This window comes from Rana temporaria, chromosome 2 (assembly GCF_905171775.1).
Source record: "Rana temporaria chromosome 2, aRanTem1.1, whole genome shotgun sequence".
In the NCBI taxonomy this organism is placed as follows: domain Eukaryota; kingdom Metazoa; phylum Chordata; class Amphibia; order Anura; family Ranidae; genus Rana; species Rana temporaria.
In genome coordinates, this window is record NC_053490.1 from 440,247,433 (window position 1) to 440,271,723 (window position 24,291).

A 24,291-nucleotide genomic window follows, 5' to 3' on the forward strand; every position below is an offset into this window, starting at 1 on the left:
ATGACCAGCATTCTAGCTAATTATCAATTACTTACCTTAGATCGAAGCCCCCGCAGCGGTCCTCGGAAGGTCCTCCAACGCTGCCATGATACCCGGAGTGAATTCCATGTATCGCCGCTCCGGCGCCGTGACTGATCGGAGCGGCGATGACGTCACTCCTGCGCATGCACGCGGAACGGCACGATCCCTGCGCACATTTCCGGCAGGCTACCATTCAAGAGCCGGCGCGCATGCGCCATAGACATCGGCGCTCGCTTTTCTGCAAATATCTCCTTAACAATGTAGGTTAAGGAGATATTGCAAGCACCTACAGGTAAGCCTTAATTTAGGCTTACCTGTAGGTGCAAGTAGGATATGAGGGTATACAACCACTTTAAGGTTTGAAAATGCACTACAGACAGATTTAGCCATTGTGATATATAAGGTCTTTATAAATAAAACCAAGTTTCATAAACAAAACAAAAATATTGCTTTTTGACAAAACAAAAGTGCAACTTTAAAATGAAAAAAAAAATGTAAACTCTATTGGTTGTAATGCCATTGCATATATTACCTGAATATAATGCCAGCTTTAAATATAAAAAAAAAGAAAGAAGAAAAGCCCTTTTTCTTTTTCCCTTTCAGCAGCTTAGTAGACACCCCCTACTTATTCTTCTATGGTAGTGCAGTGTTCATTTTTATGCCAAATTTCAAATTAGTTTTAGTCATAGTCTTTTGACTAGAATGTAATTTTGGTTTTAGTTGCATTTTAACCACTTGCCACCCAGGCCAATTCTGACACTTCTCTCCTACATGTAAAATTCATATTTTTTTTGCTAGAAAATTATATATGTTTTTTTAGCAGAGACCCTACAGAATAAAATGGCGGCCATTGTAACTTTTTATCTTACACAGGATTTGCGCAGTAATTTGTCAAACGCATTATTTTTGGGGAAAAAAACAACGTTTAATGCTAAAAAAAAAAAAAAGATGAAGAAAACAGTAAAGTTAGTCCAATTTTTTTTGCATAATGTGAAAGATGATGTTAAGCCGAGTAAGTAGATGCCCAACATGTGACGCTTTAAAATTGCGCACAGTCGTGGAATGGCACCAAACTTTGGTACTTAAAATTCCCCATAAGCGATGATTTAAATTTTTTTACAGTTTACCTCTTTAGAGTTACAGAGAAAATCTTGGGTTAGAATTATGGCTCTCGCTCTAACGTTCGCAGAGATACATCACATTTGTGGTTTTAACACCATGCTGCCACCACCATGCTTCACTGTAGAGATGGTATAGGCCAGGTGATGAGCGGTACCTGGTTTCCTCCAGACATGACACTTGCCATTTAGGCCAAAGAGTTCAATCTTTGTTTCATCAGACCTGAGAAGTTTGTTTCTTATTGTCACAGGGTGGATATTGATCACCAAGCCAGCAGTCATCTGTCACAAGGGATGAGAAGACCACTGTGGGGATAATCTCAGACCTGCCGTATGGAGGTATATAACCAGCAGCATCTCCAGTTCTCACACTGGCTCTCAATGCATTTCCGAGGCGCCGCCTCCTTCAGGCAAAACCTGATTTTGCTTGAAGGAGGCAGTGCCTCGGAAACGAGTTGCGGCCCGCCCCGTCCTGATTTGGTCTCTTGCTAGCTCAGTGAGAGCTGAAGATGCTTCTGGTTATATACCTCCATACGGCAGGTCTGAGATTATCCCCACAGTGGTCTTCTCATCCCCTGTGATGGTTGACTGCTTGATTGGTGATCCACATCCACCCTGTGTGCAGCTTGCAAGATACTTTTATGTAAGTGTATCTGAATAAAGTGTTACTTGCTTTTACTATCCCACTGACCCAGGCGCCCTCTTTCTGCTGTTTTTCATTAGGACGACCATAGGCTCTAATAGGCTTCAAAATAGGGTGGACTTGCTTTGATACTTAGAAGTTAAGTCTACTGCTTAGTATAGCCATAACATGTGGTTAGTCCGGAAGGACAATGGCCAGCTTGCACTTCGCCATGTTGGCGGCACTGGTTTTAATAGGCAAGCTGGCATACTTGCAATTGCTAGGCAGAGATAACATGAACGCCCTAGGCTACTGTTAAGGTGTTTATTCTTTATGGTCCCCCTGCGGGCCTGGGGCTCTATGAGGCTGTATGTTATGTACATTTGAACCATTGACCAATAAAATTGTTATTGATAAAAAAAAAAATAGGGTGGACTTGTGGTGCAGAGCACTGTCTTTTGTAATTAACCACTTGAGATCCGCGCTATAGACGAAAGACGTCCACATCGCGGCTCTCAAGTGCCGAGTGGACGTTCTGTTGTTGACATTCCCCATGCGCGCTGCTGGGGGCGCGCAGCGGGGAAACAACGTGCCCGGTGCATCGCTGAGAAGCCGATGCGTGTGCCTGGTGGCCGCGATGTCCGCCAGGTACCTGCGATCGGCGGTGACAGCAGGGACGTGGAGCGTCCTGTCAGGGAGAGAGGAGACCAATCTGTGTCCCTTTTACATAGGGACACAGCATCGGTCACCTCCCCCAGTCAGTCCCCTCCCCCCCCACACAGTTAGAACACACCCAGGATACACATTTTACCCCTTCCTCACCCTAGTGTTAACCCCTTCACTGCCAGTCACATTTATACAGTAATTAGTGCATTTTTACAACACTGATCGCTGTATAAATGTGAATGGTCCCAAAATTGTGTCAAAAGTGTCCGATACGTCCGCTGCAATATCGCAGACCTGACAAAAAAAAAACGCAGATCGCCGCCATTACTATTAAAAAAAAGAAAAAAGAAAAATCATAAATCTATCCCCTATTTTGTAGGCGCTATAACTTTTGCGCAAACCAATCAATATACGCTTATTGTGATTTTTTTTAACAAAAATATGTAGAAGAATACGTATCGCCTAAACCGAGGGAAATTTTTTTTTTTTTTTTTTTAAATGGGATATTATTATAACAAAAAGTTAAAAATATTGTGTTTTTTTCCCAAATTTTCTGTCTTTTTTTTGTTTATAGCGCAAAAAATAAAAATCGCAGAGATGATCAAATACCACCAAAAGAAAGCTCGATTTGTGGGAGAAAAATGATAAAAATATAATTTGGGTACAGTGTTGTATGACGGCGCAATTGTCATTCAAAATGCATCAGCGCTGAAAGCTCAAAATTGGTCTGGGCACGAAGGGGGTTTAAGTGCCCAGTAATGAAGTGGTTAAATTCCTCTGTCCCTCTTTCAATCTGAGTTCTTTTTTGGTCTAATGTATGGACCACAATAAAAAATCTACTATTTACCTACCAAAAGTGATAAAATACACTAAACCCTTCACCCAGCCTCGAAATGATTGTATCTATTTAGAAAAGCTGTGAACCAGCCACCCAGATGAAGCCAGGAAGAAGAGGTCCGTGTAGGTGAGGGACAACATATCATGGAGGGGAGGTGAGGTATTTGTGGTTTTTGTTCTGCTTTAACCAAACATTTTTTGCATCAAAATTCTTCATACCCCACATAATTGGGGTGAGACAGGAGTGTTTGAATACTTTTGTAGCACCCTCATAGATAGGATTATGCAAGTTTAATTCTGGATCACTGTAACCAGTATGGCTTTGTTGATTGTTCTGGCCTTATCTATGTCTCACTGGCTGCAGAATTGATTGCTTCTCCCTGGTGGGTCCAGAAATGTTCCGTAAGTTAGTGGACAGGAAGAGTCTAATCAGCAGCTGAATATTAATAATACAGCCCTGGTCAATCCCTGGGGAGAGGTTGCCAGATGGTGCCTGGGAGTCTATATAAGTACTCTTAGCTAGAGAGCAGCCTGGTGTTTTTCCCTGAGATCACTGCCTAGGGGCATTTTGCCATGTGCCTGCACAGTGTTGAGGCCTTCGGTGGGTGACCTGGGAGGCCCGCTCTGCTGAAAGTTGACTGAGGAACTGTCATCAGAGAATCTAGTCTGGTATCATGGGGTGGAAGTGTCATGGGGATACTGGAAGGAGGCATCTAATTTTCCAAGCACATTTGTGAGTACAGAAGTACAGGCTGGTGAGAGATCCTGGAGACTGTGTGCCGAGGCCATACCTCGTGTGCTCGAGTCAGTGGGTTCAAATAGCACATTGTGTCCTTTGTCCTGAAGAGCTTAATCTGTTTAAATTCCTGGTAAAAAGGACTTTGCTTGCACTGTCCACAGAGAGGAAGATACATTTCCCTAAACTGCTATTTCAAAGCCCAATCCACTCTTTACTTGAGTCCTCAAATCATTGCTTATGGTTACTGGAGTATCCTACCATTACCCACTACCTATCCAAGTTCTTCAATAAAGCATTGGCAAAAGCATACCCCTAGACTGGATAATGAGCCTGAAGAATGATTGAGCGGTTAGTTGTGCTGCAAAGAAACTATTGGCAAAGGGATTCAGGCAAACTATGGGCCAGATTCAGGTACAAATACGTTACGCTGCGGCGGCGTAACGTATCCCATTTAGCGTAAGTGCCTGATTCACAAAGCTCTTACCTGTAAACTTGCGGCGGTGTAACGTAAATCCGCTTGGCGCAAGCCCGCCTAATTCAAATGGGGCGGGCACCATTTAAATTAGGCGCGTTCCTGCGCCGAACGTTCGGCGCATGCTCCGTGTGAAAATTTCCGACGTGCTTTGCGCGAAATTACGGCGCCCCGACGTTTTTTTTGAACGGCGACGTGCGTTACGTCGTTTCGTATTCCCGGACGTCTTACGCAAAAAAAAAAAATTGAAATTCGACGCGGGAACGACGGCCATACTTTAACATGGCTGTTCTAAATATAAGCCATGAAAAAGCAGGCCTAAGTTTGCGACGGGAAAAACCGACTAGCGACGTCGTAAGAGATTGCGACGAACGCGCGTATCTTCGTGGATCGCCGCAATCAGCTAATTTGCATACCCGACGCTGGAAAACGACGCAAACTCCACCCAGCGGCCGCCGGAAAATTACACCTAGGATCCGAAGGCGTACGAAGCCGTACGTCTGTCGGATCTTAGCCAAAAGCCGTCGTATCTTTTTTGTGAATTACAAATAAAGATACGACGCGGCAAATTTGAAAATACACCGGAGTATCAGTAGATACTTTGGCGTATTTCCTCTGTGAATCTGGCCCTATACTCCTACGGGGGATAGAGCTACACTTTGTACTAAAGTGTCTCACTTTATCATCTCACCTCTGATGTGGCCCGCGACCTCCTGCTCTGGAATAGCGTGTTGGCATAAGCTGATGCTTCATGTATAGCGCCAACTCCTTTCACAGGACACTGCACATGCACTTTGCCTGGGACAGCAACAGTTGGCGATACTTGAATGGAAGACTGTTTTTAAAGGTATGTTTAAAGGGTTTGTAAACAATTTTTTTTATTTTATAAAAATAACAAACATGTTATGCTTACCTCGTTTGGCACAGAGTGGCCCCGATCTACGTCTTCTGGGGTCCCTCGGCGGCTGTCTCTGGTCCTCCCCGCAAGTACTACACACATTCATGCGAGAGAGCTCGCATTGTGTGTAGTCCTTGCGGGCGCGTTTCCGTGATACAGCGAGCGGCCATAGCCGCTCATTGTATCACTCGGCCCCGCCCCTCGGCGCGCCACGTCACTGGATATGATTGACAGCAGCGCCAGCCAATGGCTGTGCTGCTTTCAGCCCATTCGCTCTAGCCAATCAGCGGCCAAGCTGAGCGGCGAAGAGGATGTCGGGGCCGAGCGGGCGACTTTCGCGGGGTCAGGCAAGTATAACGAGGGCCAGTAAACTCTAAAGTTTTTTCACCTTAATGCATAGAATGCATTGAGGTGAAAAAACTTTTTCCTTTACAACTCCTTTAATACTAAAATCACAGTGTATACATGGGCATATCCGTTCTGCTTTCAAACTGATTCGCGCAGGTACAGTGCAGGTTAACACCTGTGGGTTACCTGCCCTGAGCCGTGTAATTCTGTTATTACCTGTGGGTTGGTGCACTTCAGAAAGTGCACCACACACCAAGGGATCCAGTATTGTTAGTTTAGCCCTTATGGCCATTGGTTCCTCCTGTTCTGTGGTTACTGCAGGCGGGACTTGCACTTATACCCCTGGCTACATGTCGGCATTGATCCCGTTATTTGTGTTTTGTACTGTCTGTATTTTACTACACTCTGTGAACTACCTTATATAAATAAAAATTGTTATTTGAAAAAAAAAGAAAGTGCACCACACCAGCAGGATATAATAGAAGTCTATGGCAAAGTGCAGCTAACCCGCAGGAAAGCCACAGGTGCACTGTGTTGCACCCTCGGTGTGGGTGTACTGCAGCGCATCAGTGTGAAAGCAGCCTTAGGCCCCTTTGACGCGATCAGTCTGACCCAATTGGACCCTTCGTTCAGCTCTATTGAGCCACAGATGTAAACAGACTTGTGGCCGATTACATACACCTACCTCTAATTCAATACACAAAAAAAAATAGAGTAGTGTGGGCTGTGCCCCCTTTCTGCTCTGCCCTGCTCTGGGCCTGTCATCTACCCGCTCCACTCATTGTGGCCCGTGCCCTGTTACCAAGTCGCTTAAGTGGCCCTAGCTCTTCAAAAGGTTGGGCACCCCTGGTGTAATCTATGCTATCAATGTGATGTATTGGACAGATGGACAAAGGCACACAATTATTAGGTGTATCAAGTCCATGACTGCATACAGAAAGCAAATAAAGGTTTTTAGGGCCAGATTCACGTAGCCCGGGCGCAACGTAACTTAAACGATTTAAGTTACACCGCCGCAAATTTTCCAAGTTAGTGCCCGATCCACAAAAGCACTTACCTGGAAATTTGCGGCGGTGTATCCTAAATCCGTCCGGCGCAAGGCGGGCCAATTCAAATGGGGCGAGTCCCATTTAAATTAGGCGCGCTCCCGCGCCAGACGTACTGCGCATGCTCCCGACGTGCTTTGCGCGAAGTTACGATGCGCCAAGGTTTTGTGAATCGCAAAGGGGTAAAAAAGTGTTGCGCCGGGAAAAAAAAAATGTTAAAAAAAATTTGAAAGCGATGCGGGAAAGACGGGTATACTTTTACATGGTGTACTAATTTTACACTTTGTAAAAGCAGCCCTATCTTTGCGACGGCAAACTAACACTTGCGGCGACTTTCCGACGGGAAAAAGTTTAGTGGATCGCCGTAAGTGCTAATTTGCATACCCGACGCTGGTTTACGACGAGAACTCCCCCCAGCGGCGGCCGCAGTATTGCATCCTAAGATCCGACAGTGTAAAACAATTACACCTGTCGGATCTTAGGGATATCTATGCGTAACTGATTCTATGAATCAGCCGCATAGATAGAAACAGGGATACGACGGCGTATCAGCAGATACGCCTGCGTATCCCTTTTGTGAATCTGGCCCTAAGTACTTATGGTTCAGTTGAAAGTGTATTCCTTAAGCCATGGTGAGCATAATGCACTTAAGAATTGCAGGACAGGCTTAAAGCATACAAGCAAAACATATTCCGGAAAAACAAAGTAGTGCCTTGTTGTAGCTCATTAAAACAATATCCTTTTTCTCAGCAGCTTCCAAGTTTTGGCATAAAGTGCTGAGTACTGGTCAAAATGTCTATTTACTCCTAGGATCATTTTGTGTTTCTTTCCAGCTTCAAACAGGACATTAATGCTGAAAGCATGCAACACAGGGTTCTTTTGTGACATCATCCTCTAGTCTATCCGCACACTTGACCCAAAATAATGTGCTTATTATACAAAAGCATACTGTAACATATCTCCGTGTTTTATGGGGCTAGTGTAGGAGGTCCACAGCTATTCAGCAGCTGGACACAGGTCTCCTTGGCTTCATAAGATTCCGAATTCTCAGCCAGGACCCGCCTTGAAACGATCCCCTACACATTCCCAGCGTACTACTGGGACAGACAATTTGAGGTTATAATAGCTTCACTATGCTACTTTCGCTTCGATTATTCACTGATAAACAATGATGTTTTGTTGATTATCATAGTAGTAAGCAGATAATACCCGATAATGCTGTATTACACTTCCCATAATTCTCAATCAAGCTCTACTAAGTTGTGCATTGTAGGGGGATACACAGTAAGGGCCAGATTCACAAAGGAGATACGACGGATTATCTCAGATACGCCGTCGTATCTCTCAGAGTATTCTATGCGACTGATTCATAGAATCAGTTACGCATAGATATCCCTAAGATCCGGCAGGTGTAATTGTTTTACACTGTCGGATCTTAGGATGCAGTACCGCGGCCGCCGCTGGGGGGAGTTCGCGTCGTAAACCAGCGTCGGGTATGCAAATTCGGAGTTACGGCGATCCACAACGGTTTTTCGCGTTCGCTACGTCACCACTAGTCTAGTTTCCCGTCGCAAAGTTAGTCGTCGTTTTGGGTGCCTTAACTTTAGTCAGCAATCGTATTGCTGTCTAAAGTATGGCCGTCGTTCCCGCGTCGAAATTTAAAATTTCACGTCGTTTGCGTAACACTTCCGGGAATACGGAAGTACGCTACGCACGTCGCCGTTCGAAAAAATGACGTCACTTCGCGCAAAGCACGGCGGGAGTTAAGAAACGGAGCATGCGCAGTAGGTCCGGCGCGGGAGCGCGCCTAATTTAAATGTTAGCCGCCCATTCGATTTGGACCGCCTTGCGCCGGACGTATATTTATGATACACCGCCGCAAGTTTCCAGGTAAGTGCTTTGTGGATCGGGCACTAAAACTGAAAACTTGCGGTGGTGTAACGTAAACGGCTTACGTTACACCGGCGCTAATGTACCTGAATCTGGCCCTAAATGCTTAAGGCCCCGTACACACGACCGGATCTATCCGCTGGGATTGATCCGCGGATCAGTTCCAGCGGACAAATCCGGTCGTCTGTACGGCCTAGCGGATATTTACCCGCGGAGATTTCTCGGGCCGATCGATTTCAAGCGGATATAAATTTCTTAGCATGCTAAGAAATCTATCCGCTTGAATCGGGTCCAGCGGATTGATCCGGTGGTCTGTACAGACTCACCGGATCAATCCGTTCACTCCCCTCCCTCGCATGTGTCGTAATGATTCGACGCATGCGTGGAAGTACTTACCTTCCAGCGTCGCGCACGTCGCCGCGTCATCATCGCGACGACGGCGCGACACGTCCCCGCGGATGAATTATGAATTCCGCGCGGATTTTGATCCGATGGTGAGTACAAGCTCCAAATCCGGAGGAGGAATCTCCGCTGGAAACGGTCCGGCGGACCGTTTCCAGCGGAGATCCCCTCGTGTGTACGGGGCCTAAGCCTTGTTTTAACCTAAAACTAAACTCCAAGCAGATATAAAAGAACCAAATAAATGCAGCTTTGCATTCATTTACATGCAGGGTTTGACAAATTTGCTTGGAATCTAGGAGCCAGCTAAAAAAGTTAGGAGCCAGAAACGCGCCCCCGTCCCGCCGCACTGGTGTGATCCAGGGCTAAAACCTGGAAGCCGATTGGCTACTATGCACAGATTCTGTGCTCCAGTTTTAAGCTGGATTCTCACTTATGCATTTTTTGCAGATTTGCACTACAGAACGCATTCCATAGGAAACCATGTTATATGGACTGTAGTGCATATCTACAAAATGCACTAAAAATGCATAGGTGTGAATCAGGCCATAGTAAATCTCCCCCAGTGGCTCCTATAATCCCAGTATGTATTGTTATACTGCAATCAGGGCCAGGCAGAGTCCACCCAGGCAGGACCGGCACCTTATACTTGGAGTTTGTTCACCCAAAGAGGCGAGCAAGCTTTTTTTTTTTTTTTTTGCATTTTCCTGCCTGTTGCGTTTAGATTCCAATAGGCTGCCCTATCAGGATGGGGTACAGAGGAGCCTCCAAAGCTTGGGGTGGAGGACACTACGCCCAGCTGATGACCTAGGGCACAACCCTGGCCTAGGTACACCCTCATTGCATGTACAAAGCACTAGGACAGTGACGACTGCAGCAGGCAACCATGTTTCCAAATCACTTACCTCATAGGAACAGAATGGAGGGTCACGTCTCTTTAATTACAGCGTCCCCATGGGCTCCATGGCATTGCCTTCCACATGCATGGTGCACAAAACTGCACGGGCGCCCCAAGCCTGGAAAGTTGGTGTGCAGGCACCGCCCTGTCTGGGATTTTTCTCCTTTGGTTACACAGTTACAAGACTGAAGCGACAAGTACTGAGCGCATCACTATTTGCCAGGAAGAGAGCCGGATCCTCCCGCGCGGATAGACTCACTATCTGGCAGCTGTATAGGGGAGGCACTGGAACAGGCAGGGGTTTTGCATGTGAAGGAGGGAGGGCAGGGACTGGGCTGTTGTGGGCCACACACTCCATAACAAACAGTTCAGTCCGGAGACAATAAAAGGTGACGGAAGAAGTCGCCGCTCAGTCAAGCCTGGACGACTTGTATGTAGTGCACAGAGCGCTCAGCTGAGGACAGAGATGAGCCTGCAGACTCCTTCCCGCTGCGCTTCCGGAGAGCATTCCGGGAAATGTAGTTCCAAAGTGGTTAGCAGTGGGTGTGGTCAGCGGAGCGATATGTATTGGGGAAAGCCGGCCTCCCCACCTCCCCCGCCGCGCGATCGCGCCGGCAATTGAGGCCGCGGCTTTGCGGCCTATGCTTCCTTCCTTCACCAGGTCGCAAATTCTAGTCGCAATTGCGACCTGGCGCCTGGATTTTGTCGAGCCCTGATTTACATGTATTTTTGTCCATGCAAACACTGTATGCACTTGAATCTTGACAAAACGTGAGAGCAGAGAGACAAAAAAAAACAAGCTCATGTAAATTTTCCAAAACTCCTAGAACAAACTAATAATGATCTGCACCAAATCCAAAAAGCTCAACTTTCATGGGTCGGGAAGATAGCAGCATTTAATATGCAAATATTGGCCAAAATACTATATTACTTCCACTCTCTTCCAATTCAGTTACCCTCCAAATTCTTTAAACAAATAAACACTAAATTAAAAAACGACATATGGAATGGGAGAAAAACAAGAGTAGCATTCTCAATACTAACTGCCAACAAAGACCTAGGAGGAATGGGACTGCCAGCATTAGAAACTATCGTTATGTTTCTTTATTAGGCCAAATAAAGAGGTTGTAAAGGTTTGTTTTTTATTTTCTAAATAGGTTACTTTAAGCTAGTGCATTGTTGGTTCACTTACCTTTTCCTTCGATTTCCCTTCTAAATGTTTTTTTTTCTTTGTCTGAATTTCTCACTTCCTGTTTCTCCTCAGTAAGCTTGCCCCTATCATCTAGCTGGAGGTTAGTCAGCCAGAAAAGCTTACTGAGGAGATTCAGACAAAGAAAACAAAGAAAAAAAACATTTAGAAGGGAAAGGTAAGTGAAGCAACAATGCACCGCTGCCGACGGCTCCAGGAAGCGGCGGGAGGGGGGCCCCTTTCCCGCCGCCAATACCGGTGATCTCGCGGCGAATCTGCCACGGAGACCACCGTTATCGTTTACAGGACCGCTCACTGAAAGGTTGGATATCTCGGTTGTGGCAGCAGCTGCTGCCGTTACCGAGATATCCATCTTTAAAAACATGACATATATATACAGTGAGGGGTCCTTAAAGTGTCTTTTTGGGACATGCGCTGTTCGGTGGGACGTGTTGTGGGATATGTGATGTGCGGTGCGGCGGGACATGTGCTGTCATTTTATTTGCAAATATTTTTAATTTTAGAGCCCATTCACACCTAGGCGTTTTGTCGCCTGTAGCGCGACGCTCACAAACGCCAGAGGGACCAAAATACATGAAAGTCTATGGGGATGGTTCACATCTGAACGCTGATGCGCCTGACGCCCATCGCCTGTAGCCAAAAAAAGTTCTGGACCCTTTTTTGTCGCGCGTATCGGGCGGTTTGGGCGTTTCCATTTCCCATAGAAAGTAATGGAAACGCTCGATTCAAGCGACTTGCGCGACAACGGGCGTTTGCTACGGGCGTTTCGTCGCTTTAATCAATAGAACTTGTCGCCCATGCAGAAGATTAAAAAAATCTACCAACATAGCAACAAGTGATGAAAAGATGATAGTTTTTCCTATTGGCTAAAATAAAAAACGTCAAAGTACAAAAACGTCGGACAACGCTGTATGCAAACGCGCAAATAAGCATGAATACGCGCGACAAAACGCCGGAAAAAAACGCAGAAAAAACGCCGAACAACCGACGCTCAGGTGTGAATGCAGCCTTATAATCTCATTCATTTTATTATTTTTTTTGTTTGTTTGTTTTTAATCTTCTAGGTTAAAGATCCAAGTGGTTTTGCGAAATTCAAATTAAGAATTTTTTTTCCCAAAAAAATTAATTTCGGTTGTAATCTAAAAACTATTTTAAATATCTCTCGCTCTTCATCTCGCTCTCACTCTCGCTCGCTCTTCATCCCTCACTCTCGCTCGCTCTTCATCCCTCACTCTCGCTCGCTCTTCATCCCTCACTCTCGCTCGCTCTTCATCCCTCACTCTCGCTCGCTCTTCATCCCTCACTCTCGCTCGCTCTTCATCCCTCACTCTCGCTCGCTCTTCATCCCTCACTCTCGCTCGCTCTTCATTTCGCTCGCTCGCTGTTCATCTCGCACTCTCGCTCGCTCTTCATCTCACTCTCCTCAGGTGCCCTCTCTCTTCATCTCTTGCTCCCTCTCTCCTCGGGTGCTCTCTCCACATTGTAATGTAATTATAAAAAGATTTTTTTTTAAATATTGTAAAATGTAATAAATATATAAAAAAATACTATATTTTCAGAATTTTTTGTGTGTTTTTTTTTTCCGGGGTATAAATACAGTCTTTGTTGTGCACCTGGGCAAATTTTTTCTCACAGATGTATGGTGATACCTAGTGAACATTTTACATATATAAAAATTAAAAAGTGTGTGTGTATAGATAGATTTATCTATCTATTAGGGCTGTTTCGTGTTCGATTAATCGATATAATGTAATATCCATGGGGGGGGGGACACTGCCCCCTCTTCCATCATACAGGGGTCAGTGTGCCCCCCCTCCATCATACAGGGGTCAGTGTGCCCCCCTCTCCATCATACAGGGGTCAGTGTGCCCCCCTCTCCATCATACAGGGGTCAGAGTCCCCCCCTCCATCATACAGGGGTCAGTGTCCCGTCCCCCCTCCATTATACAGGGGTCAGTGTCTCTCCTCCCCATCATACAGAGGTCAGTGTCCCCCTCCTCCTCCTCCATCATCATATTCATGGTGTGACCCCATCCAGCCTGTGTGTATGTGATCGAGCTTGTTGCTGTCCATGCCCTCGCCATGTCCCGCAACTGCTGTCATCTAGATCAGTGGTCATCAACCCTGTCCTCAGGGCCCGCTAACAGGCCAGGTTTTATGTATTACCTTGGGGAGAAGCAGACTAGAATACTGCAATCACTGAGGAGCAAATGATATTACCTGTGATGTATTTCAGTTATCTTGCAAACCTGGCCTGTTAGTGGGCACTGAGGACAGGGTTGATGACCACTGATCTAGATGGCGTCAGCGTGTCGTTCTAGGCTCACATAGGCCGCCGTCGGGTGGACCAAGATGGCCGCCGCTCCGGGAGCTAGACCGAAGCCGCGGCCTTTCCTATGACCGAAGCCACAGCAGAGCTCCGTGAATCACATGGTCTGCTGATCGATCAAACATTTTTTGATCGATCAAAGACATTAACGATTAATCGAGGCATTAATCGTTAATTTCCGCAGCCCTAATTATATATACATATATATATATATATATATATATATATATATATATATATATATATTGTGAGGGATTAGCTCGTGGGGATCACCTTTTCTGAAATCACAGTCTGTAAGCAGGCACTTTCTTTTAAGTCTGGCGGATGCCAGATTTTATTTATAAACGGTTTGCAGATTAAAATAAACAAAACAGTAAATTAAATCCTTGCCGTCCGGCGCTAAACTAAACAAACAGGATCTCCTCTCTATACAGTGTGGGGCTAGTCCCTGACACCCACAAAACATGTAGTAAAGCAAACCTTTTCAGTCCAGCACTCAGCGCTCCCCTCACTCAGGTCCCTTCCTGAGTTTCAAGCCAGAGCCCTGTTGTGCTCTCTTCCTGGACATTTAAAGTCCAGCTGATTGTGGACTCCAGTGGACCCAAACATCCGGACCGGAATCCTAGCCAGGCCCAGAGGCTGTAAAACCCGGAATGGATTCCGGTTCAGTCTCTCATAATGGAACGTATGCGAGGTGAAATGTACCTATGATCATGTATCGCACCTCGCATACTGTCACAATATATATATATAAACACATACACACACATATATAATAGTATTTTATAATAAAGGTTTTTATATTTGTGTGTGTGTATATTATATTTAATATACATCTATATATATAATTTGTGTGTGTGAACCTTTATCAACAGATTTCTGTATCTAGAATAATATTCCTTGTATATACAGGGAGGAGATGTTTACATAAATAGGGGGCGGCAACTTCCTCTGACACTGGAGAGAAATTGAAAAATGAAACTGAAGCCTATTATACTGCTTGTGCAGCACTGAGCATGTGCGAGATTTGCAAGTCTGAAAAAGCTTCATGATGCTCACACTTAAGATGGCCACAGTCTATTTCAAGTTTATAAACTAAAATAATCTAAATGCTGTAACAACCTAAAAAAACGGACCTTAGTTTACAGACTAAGGCCCGGATTTATGAAACATTTACGCCGACGTATCTACAGATACGCCGCGTAAGTGCACAGATGCGTAAAGTTATTCCACCTATAGGAGGTGCATCCCATGCAAAGGTATGGATGACGGAACAGCCGTCGAATTTTACATTGTTTACCTAGGACTACGTGAATAGGGCTGGGCGTAGGTTACATTACGTCGTAGGCAGTCATTCGAGGTATCTTATGGAGTAATTTAGACGTGATTCTGAGCATGCGCACTGGGATGCGTCCACGGTACGGCACATGCGCCGTTCATTCGGCCCATCATTTGCATGGGGTCACGGTTCATTTAAATGGATCACGCCCACCGTCCACCTACTTTGAATTAGGCGGGCTTACGCCGAATAATTTACGTTACGCTGGCGCAACGTAGGGAGCAAGTGCTTTGTGAATACCTTGCTTGCCTCTCTGCGCTACGCCGGCAGAAAGATGCGCGGATCTACCTGAATCCAGCCCTAACTGTACTAGAATACACTAAGCTTGTGTATTACAGGGGTATTTATATTTAAAAAGTGTAATTGTGTCCGGAGCTCCACTTTAAGTGGTTAATAGAAAAAAAAAACAGACTTTACAATCACTTTAAATCACAATATATAAATGCTCCAAGAGGTTATCCAAAGAGAATGATTCATGAGAAGAGATATCTCCGGCATGGTATATTTTTACATGGTTACATTGGCAAAGCTTAAACCAAAGACATCCTGCCAGGCCTGCCCTCCTCCTCCATCTGCTGTATAGAAGGTGTGGCCTCCTGGGATATATGACTTGCAAATTCCAGGAGGCACCAGGACAGGGGCAGATCATTCTCGCCTAGGTGAGGATAGGTGATGTAAAGAGGGCCGGAATGCGAATAATAAAAAAAAAAAGGTAATCAAAAAAGGGGGTTATGATACGGAGGTGTAAGAGTTTAAAGCGGAGGTTCCGCGGTCCGTCGTTTTTTTTTTCTTTATGTTTATTCAATGGTGTTCCAGATTACATTTTAGTACTCACTTGTTTGGCGCTGTAAATCACCCCCCGTCCGTTTTCGTATAAAATATTAACTTTTAAAAAACGATTTTGCCATTTTCCATTTTGCTTGTGGGCATTGTGAAGCCCACAAGCACGGACTTCCGGGATGCAGTGAATGCTCGTAGCCGCTCTATCTCGCGCACTCACAGTCAACACTTCCTGTTGCCATATATTCACCTGTGTGCCCTGATTTAGGATGGCGGAATTGGATTCGCTCTCGTCACGTGACCGGCTTGATGAGTCACGTGACGAGTGAAATCTCGAGAGATTTCGCTGGACGGCGTTACGCATTGTCTCCTGGGAATGATGACACTGTACCCAGGAGACATCCCAGCAATCACAGCGGCGTCGGGAGAAAACAGCAGAAACGCCCACTCCCGTGGGAGGAAAACCCGGAAGTGCATCTTTAGACATCTGAATCAGGGTAATTAAAACAGCACTATAAAAAATATTAGCCATATGTGTTTGTATATGGTGCAATGATAAGGATAGAATAAAGTTGCTATTTTGGGTGAACCTCCGCTTTAAGGGTAGCAAAGTCATCTATTATTGTTGAGGTCTGCTCAAATTACATTGCTGTTTTCAACACATTTGAGTTCAACTTTAATATTAAAGTCAAAAGGACAACATTTATAACATTAAAAGCTGGGCCCAGGGTTTTCAAAAATATGGTAACTTCTTATCAACTATGATATTTATTAAAATGGCTAGGAACTCGAAAAAAATATTTGCTATGTTTAGGGAGCATCTACAAATTAATCCCTAAAATATTTAACATTTCTCTAGAAATTCCTGTGGTAATACAGCAGTGCACTTCCTGTGCCTTCAGCCTCATAAATGTATATCTGCAATGTGAGGTCATCTAAGGCACTTCTGCCAGTCTCTCAGGATTTCAAGTGAGATTTGGTGAGGTCACTACAGTGCTGCTCACTGTTCTCCTTGCTGGAGAGAAAGCTGTACCAGAAGATCAGTAGTGCAAGGATATCGCTGCTTTTGCTTCACTTACGGCATTCCATGGAGATATGCTTTCTGCACCCTCTCTTTAGGTCCTTTTTACCTACTTATTATTATGATTAATAATCTATGTGTCATTGCTATCTTTCAACCTCAAGGAAATGTATTTTCTTTACAATGGCCTTTGCCTCCTCATCTTTTCAGACCTGATGCGCTAGATATAAACATGGCTGAATGCATTTTACACAAGTACAATTACTTATTCTCTCAAGGGTGGTGTTGTAGTGGTGCAAGGGAATTTATTGCAGTATTTTTTTTACAGTAGAAGGGGGATTGGGGGGTCTTTTAGAATAGGTGTACTGGTTTTCCCATTTAACCACTTAAGACCCGGACCAAAATGCAGGTAAAGGACCCGGCCAGTTTTTGCGATTCGGCACTGCGTCGCTTTAACTGACAATTGCGCAGTCGTACGACGTAGCTCACAAACAAAATTGGCGTCCTTTTTTCCCCACAAAAAGAGCTTTCTTTTGGTGGTATTTGATCACCTCTGCGGTTTTTATTTTTTGCGCTATAAACAAAAATAGAGCGACAATTTTGAAATATTTGCTATATTTTTTCCTTTTTGCTATAATAAATATCCCCCAAAAATATATATAAAAAAAGTTTTTTTTCTCGGTTTAGGCCGATACGTATTCTTCTACCTATTTTTGTTAAAAAAAAAAAAAAAAATCGCAATAAGCGTTTATCGATTGGTTTGCGCAAAATTTACAAAATAGGGGATAGTTTTATTGCATTTTTATTAATAATTAATTTTTTACTACTAATGGCGGCGATCTGCGTTTTTTTTCATGACCGCGACATTATGGCGGACACATTGGACAATTTTGACACATTTTTGGGACAATTGTCATTTTCACAGCAAAAAATGCTATAAAAAAGCATTGTTTACTGTGAAAATGACAATTGCAGTTTGGGAGTTAACCACTAGGGGGCGCTGAAGGGGTTAAGTGTGACCTCATATGTGTTTCTAACTGTAGGGGGCGGGGCTGGACGTGTGACGTCATTGATCGTGCTTCCCTATATCAGGGAACACACGATCAATGACAGCGCCACAGTGAAGAACGGGAAAGCTGTGTTTACACACAGCTCTCCTCGTTATTCAGCTCCGGGGACCGATCGCGGGACTCCAGCGGCGATCGGGTCCCACAGCCGCAGTCACCCGCGACCCACAGCTGGGCACTTAAAGAGGACGTACAGGTACATGCTTGTGCCCAGCATTCTGCCGATGTATATGTGCAGGAGGCGGTCCTTAAGTGGTTAACATGCAGGGTACAACCAGAAAATACATTTACGGCAGTTCTGGGCTTCCACTTTTTGTAGGCTTTTGGCATTTTTTTTTAAATATATTTTGCAGTAGGGTTCCACCAATATAGGATTATTTGTTAGAGTACGTTTTTACAAGTATGACACAGAACATTCTCATAATAAAAGTCATAAAGCAAAAATAAAAACTTACCTTTGGAGGCACATAAAATTCAAGTAGAAATCTTTCTCCCTCCATTTTCACAGCTTTTCTCAAAAGCAAACGACATTTTTGCCACTGAGAGCTACCAACACAGTTTGTGTCATCCGCTACCATGAACCTGAGAGTTCCTTCCCTTTGAATGTCTACAACATCGATTTTGGCTGCTTGCATTTTAGACAGCCGTAACTTGTGAGTCCATTTTTCACGTGTCTCCACTTGTTCCTTGTTACCCGGTGTGCAATGTTCGCGTTCTGATCGTTTAATCTGCACATTATCCAGGCTTGGCTCTGGAGAAGACTTCCTGTGCCACATCTCCTTCATGCCATCCACCACACACAAACTCATATTTCTCAGTGAGAACCCCTTTTTAAATTTCGGCTTGGCGCTCCCGTGGACTGAAACATCCTCAGAGCTTCGGGAATGGCCATAGGAGGAGACCTTGTGGACTCGGGCCTGAGTCCGGCTTAAGTATTTATTTGTGACAGGATTGTCCATGCTGTCTAAAGACTCGGTGGAGGTCTCTTCTTTCCTGGGGACAAAATCCCTTGCTAAAGGCACCTGGCAGTTTTGTAGTCCAACAAAGGGAACAATATTATATTTTGTTGGAGAATCTGACACATATACCCTGCTCACCTCAAAACTAAAGAAATCTAAAAAGTTGGCAGCAAAATGGTGAGAGAAGGAAGTCTCTGCTGCGGGGACATTATAATGAGGGTTTTCTCTCAAAAACTGACAGAATTTCTGGGCAAAATCCACTGCAGCAGCTTGTGCATGGAGCTCACAGAACTCCTTCCAGTCGGGAATCTGGGAGGAAGAGTCTTGATTAGGTGCATCACCATTCATGGCTGTTCCATTTCACTCTCAGAAATCTGAAATAATAATAAGAAAAAGACAAAATAGTGTATGGTTAGCATAAGTCAGAGATAATCAGGTAATTTTCAGGGCGTCATCAATTACCAACTACAATTTTCTCTTAGTACAAGTTCCCTTTAAAGCAAAATGTTATTAAAATAGGTAATTTCCTAAAATAAAGTAAGGTCAAGGTATGGTAAGTTTGCATAAAACTTATATGTTAAGAAGTTGATACCTTCTTAAGAAAAAAAAAAAAAAAAAAAGATTGTAAAGAAACATACATATAGGGCTAGATTCAGCAAGCAGATGCGATATACGCCGCCGTAATTTCAAATCTGCGCCGTCGTATCTTTACGCCGATTCTCAAAGGCAGATACGTTCAAAAAATAGGCTTCCTCTGCCGACGTAACTTGAATACGGCGGCGTATAATTGAGTGCAATTTTACGCTGGCCGCTAGGGGCGCTTCCGTTGTTTTCGGCGTAGAATATGCAAATGGCCTAGATACGCCGATTCACAAATGTACGTACGCCTGGCGCAATTTAGTTACGTCGTATACGTTAGGCTTTTTCGGCGTAAGGTTACTCCTGCTATTAGGAGGTGCAGCCAATGTTAAGTATGGACGTCGTTCCCGCTTCGAATTTTTTATTTTTTACGTTGTTTGCTTAAGTCGTTCGCGAATAGGGCTGGACGTAATTTACGTTCACGTCGAAACCAATACGTCGTTGCGGCATACTTGGGAGCAATGCACACTGAGATATGTACACGGACGGCGCATGCGCCGTTCGTAAAAACCGTCAATCACGTCAGGTTATCATACATTAACATAAAACACGCCCCCTCATCCACATTTGAATTACGCGCGCTTACGCTGGCCCCATTTACGCTACGGCGCCGTAACTTAGAAGGCAAGTGCTTTGTGAATGCAGCACTTGCCTCTCTAACTTACGGCGGCGTAGCGTAAATACGATACGCTGCGCCGCCGTAACTATGCGCGCCCCTACCTGAATCTAGCCCATAGTATTTTTCTGCCATTTTTCTGTAAAGGCAATTCACAGCAGTATGCACTTCATACATTTCAGCCAAACCATACACTTTTGGTCAACCATACAAGGTATTACAAGCACGCCATAATGTTCCCGCTTACCAAATCAGCAGTATGGGGTCAATAACATTTTTAACTAAGAGGTGCGCCGAAACATAATTGGTTGAAAATTGTGTTTTCAAAGAAAAAAAAGGTGCCGATAATGGAGCCAAAAAGGGGGCGGTCCGCCCCGGGTGCCACACATGCGTCATCCTGGCACGCCGAGCTCCCGCTGTGTCATGGAGCTGAATTTGATTTGCCGGGCGCCCACTGTAACAATATTCCGCCTCCTAGACCGGCTCTTGTGATAGACGGCACACTGATCCAATGCTGGGAAATTGAATCGGTATGTCATAGGAGCCGGTCTAGGAGGCAGAACTGTTACAGCGGCTGCCTAGCGATTCAAATCCAGCTCCTTGACAGAGCGGGATATCGCAGTACCAGACACTGGTGAGGCTGCATCTGATGGGCACTGGTGAGGCTGCATCTGATGGGCACTGGTGAGGCTGCATTTATCTCTTGTTTCATGTCTGCAGTCTCTGACCATCTCCTGTATCATGTCTGCAGTCTCTGACCATGTCCTGTATCATGTCTGCAGTCTCTGACCATCTCCTGTATCATGTCTGCTAGAGGTGCACCAAATGGAAATTGTGTTAATACTATTAACAATGTGCTTAAGTTTAATTAAGAGATTACAGACATGATACAAGAGATAGTTAGAGACTGCAGACTGCATTTTTCTTGAGCTTTTATTGTACTAAAAGGTGCCAATAACGGGCAACAATAAATTCATATTAATTTAAATTAATTATATTAATTAAAAAGTCGAATATAATACAATTATATATATATATATATATATATATATATATATATATATATATATATATATATATATATATATATATATATATATATATATATTTATATATATAAAAATAATGTTATTTTCTGGTTCGGCAGTGCATCCTCCATTTTCGGATTCAGCACAAAAAAATTCATTCCGTGCACCTTTATTTGAAACAGCTACTGTTATGGGGAAAGATTACTTGGCACTGATGCAAAATCTTTACAAAGGTAGTTGTATCTCATATGCCTCGTACACACACGATCGGAATTTCCGACGGGAAAAGTACAACAGACTTTTTCCATCAGAAATTCCGACCGTGTGTATGCCCATCGGAGTTTTTCCATCAGATATTCTGATGAATTCCATCAGAGTTTCGTCGGAATTCCGATGTGAGTTTGGTCGGACAAAGGTCTGATCGTGTGTAGGGGGCTTTACTGTACAAAAAAATTGCTGTCCCTAGTAGCTAAGCCTACTAGAAAATCAAAGATAAATCAAAGCAAACGGAAAAAAAAAAGCACAAGTAGGAAAACACTGCTCGGGGCTGCACTACATGGGTGCTTTTAGTTTTTGAGAAAAAACAAAATAAGCTTTTTTTTTTATCTAAAGCTACTATATTTAATGGAGCTTCTCCAAAAATTATACCTATAGTGTAATAACCAAGTTTTACATTACAAGACCATTTTTTGGGATACAGCACTGCGGTAATTTAACTGACAATTGCACGTGCGACACTGTACCCCAAAAAAAAATGTTTTTTTTCCCCCACAAATAGAGCTTTCCTTAGGTGGTATTTTATTACTTCCGAGGCTTTTTTATCTTTTGCGCAAAAAACATAACAAAAAAAGTAGGGTTGTCCCGATACCACTTTTTTAGGACCGAGTACGAGTACCGATACTTTTTTTCATGTACTCGCCGATACCGAATACCGATACTTTTTTTAAATGCAGCCTTGTGTCCCCAAATGCAGCCTTGTCCCTAAATGTAGCCTTGTCCCTAAATTCAGCCATGTTCCTAATTCAGTCATGTCCCTAAATTCAGCCATGTCTCTAATTCAGTCATGTCCCTAATTCAGCCATGTCCCTAATTCAGCCATGTCCCTAAATTCAGCCATGTCCCTAAATTCAGCCATGTCCCTGATGCAGCCATGTCCCTCATGCAGCCATGTCCCTCATGCAGCCATGTCCCTAATGCAGCCTTGTGTCCTCTAAGACAAAGCCAAGTCCCCCCCCCCCCCCCGCCGACATCTAGTTAATTTGCATTGGAGGAACACAACAGCTTTCATTTAAATAGCTGTGTGTTCCCCGCCGCGCCTCGTCACGTATAGACATTCCCCCTTGCCCGGGCACTTTGATAGACAGATCACCCGTCCAATCCCGAGACGGGTGATCTGCCTGTCAAAGTTTCTGGGCAAGGGGGAGTGTCTATACATGAGGAGGGGCGGGGAACACACAGCTATTCAAATGAAAGTTGTTGTGTTCCCCAAGCGCAAATTAACTAGATGTCGGCAGCGGCGCGGGGGGGGACTTGGCTTTGTCTTAGGTGGCTGCAGCGGCAGCAGCTCTCCTCTCCTCCATACGAGGACTGCTCTTCTCCGCTCTCCGCCCCCTCTCCACCAGCTCTCCACAAGCTCTTGGGAAAAAAAAACACAATATTTTTTACTTTCTGCTATAAAACATACCCAATAAAAAAAAAAAATATATATATATATATATATATATAAAATCACATTTCTTCATCAATTTCTGCCAATATGTATTCTGCTACATATTTTTGGTAAAAACAAAATCCCAATAAGCATATATTGATTGTTTTTTTTACTAGTAATGGTGGAAAACAGCGACTTATGATATTGTGGCGGACAAAACCAGACACCTGACACTTTTTGAGGACCAGTGACAATAATACAGTGCTTTGCAGAGACACAGGATCCATGCCTCTCCTTCTGAAAAAACAACAATCTGCTTTGTTTACATAGGCAGATTATCATTCTGTCTCTGTACTGTGTAATCGGCGGGTGCCAGCGGACATCGAGTCCCAGATCCAGAAGTGCCAGATCACGCATGTGATCTGGTGCAGAGCGGCAGCCCTGCCGCAGTATATCTGCGGTGGGCAGTCGTTAAGTGGTTAAAGTAGAACTATAGGAAAAACCTTCCCCCCTCCCCCATTTTGAATAGCATAAGGAAAAGTTATAACCCCTGACAGCTGTTCTTATCCCTCTAAAACTAAGAAAAAAAAGATTTTGGGGTAGATTCACGTAGAATGGCGTATCTTTGTGCGGGCGTAACGTATCCTATTTACGTTACGCCTCCGCAACTTTTACAGGCAAGTGCCGTATTCTTAAAAGAAAGTTGCGGCAGCGTAGCGTAAATAGGCTGGCGTAAGCCCGCCTAATTCAAATTGTGAAGAGGTGGGCATGTGTTATGTAAATTAACCCTGACCCGACGTGATTGACGTTTTTCACGAACGGTGCATGTGCCGTCCGTGGAATTTCCCAGTGTGCATTGCTCCAAAGTACGCCGCAAGGACGTCATTGGTTTCGACGTGAACGTAAATGACGTCCAGCCCCATTCACGGACGACTTACGCAAACGACGTAAATTTTTCAAATTTCGTTGCGGGAACGACGGCCATACTTAACATTGGTACGCCGCATATACGCCTCATATAGCAGGGGTAACTTTACGCCGGGAAAAGCCTAACATAAACGGCGTAACTGTACTGCGTTGGCCGGGTGTACGTTCGTGAATTCGCGTATCTAGCTGATTTACATATTCTAGGCGTAAATCAGCGTACACGCCCCTAGCGGCCAGCGTAAATATGCAGTTAAGATCCGACGGCGTAAGAGACTTACGCCGGTCGGATCTAATAGAAATCTATGCGTAACTGATTCTATGAATCAGGCGCATAGATACAACCGGCCAGACTCAGAGATACGACGGCGTATCTGGAGATACGCCGTCGTATCTCCTTTGTGAATCTACCCCTTTGCGTTTAGTTATACCTAAAAAAATTCAGCTGATATGTCTACTGTACTGTAATTGGTGGTCATGTATCTGTTTCCCCAATGCTTCTTTATGGCACCAGTATTGGGCTGCTGAAGTTTAGTGATTTTTTTAAAAAAAATAACCCCCGGGGTGGGCATAGTCTGCACTTTTCACAAGCTCCTGAAGCCACTCATATTAACCCTCGCAGCATCAGAAGAGCACAGCTACGGGGGTATCTGGAGGGTGGGGGTGGCAGAGGACAGAAGATTTCAACTTATCACAGCAGCCACAAGCACATGGGGCATTCTCCATTCATGCAAGTACTGTCCTTGGTACTGATTTAAACAAGAAAAACTGTAA

General features: G+C 44.4%; 1 protein-coding gene across 1 annotated transcript in view; it reads right to left on the reverse strand.

The window, feature by feature from the left end:
* The window catches only part of SH2B2 (SH2B adaptor protein 2), a 140,312-nt gene that overhangs the window by 42,375 nt on the left and 73,646 nt on the right, over nucleotides 1-24,291 (reverse strand). The window contains exon 2 of the mRNA XM_040338411.1: nucleotides 18,156-19,033. Within this exon, the coding sequence (XP_040194345.1) occupies nucleotides 18,156-19,007 (852 nt within the window). The 5' untranslated portion in view covers nucleotides 19,008-19,033. The remainder of the gene's footprint in view (nucleotides 1-18,155; nucleotides 19,034-24,291) is intronic.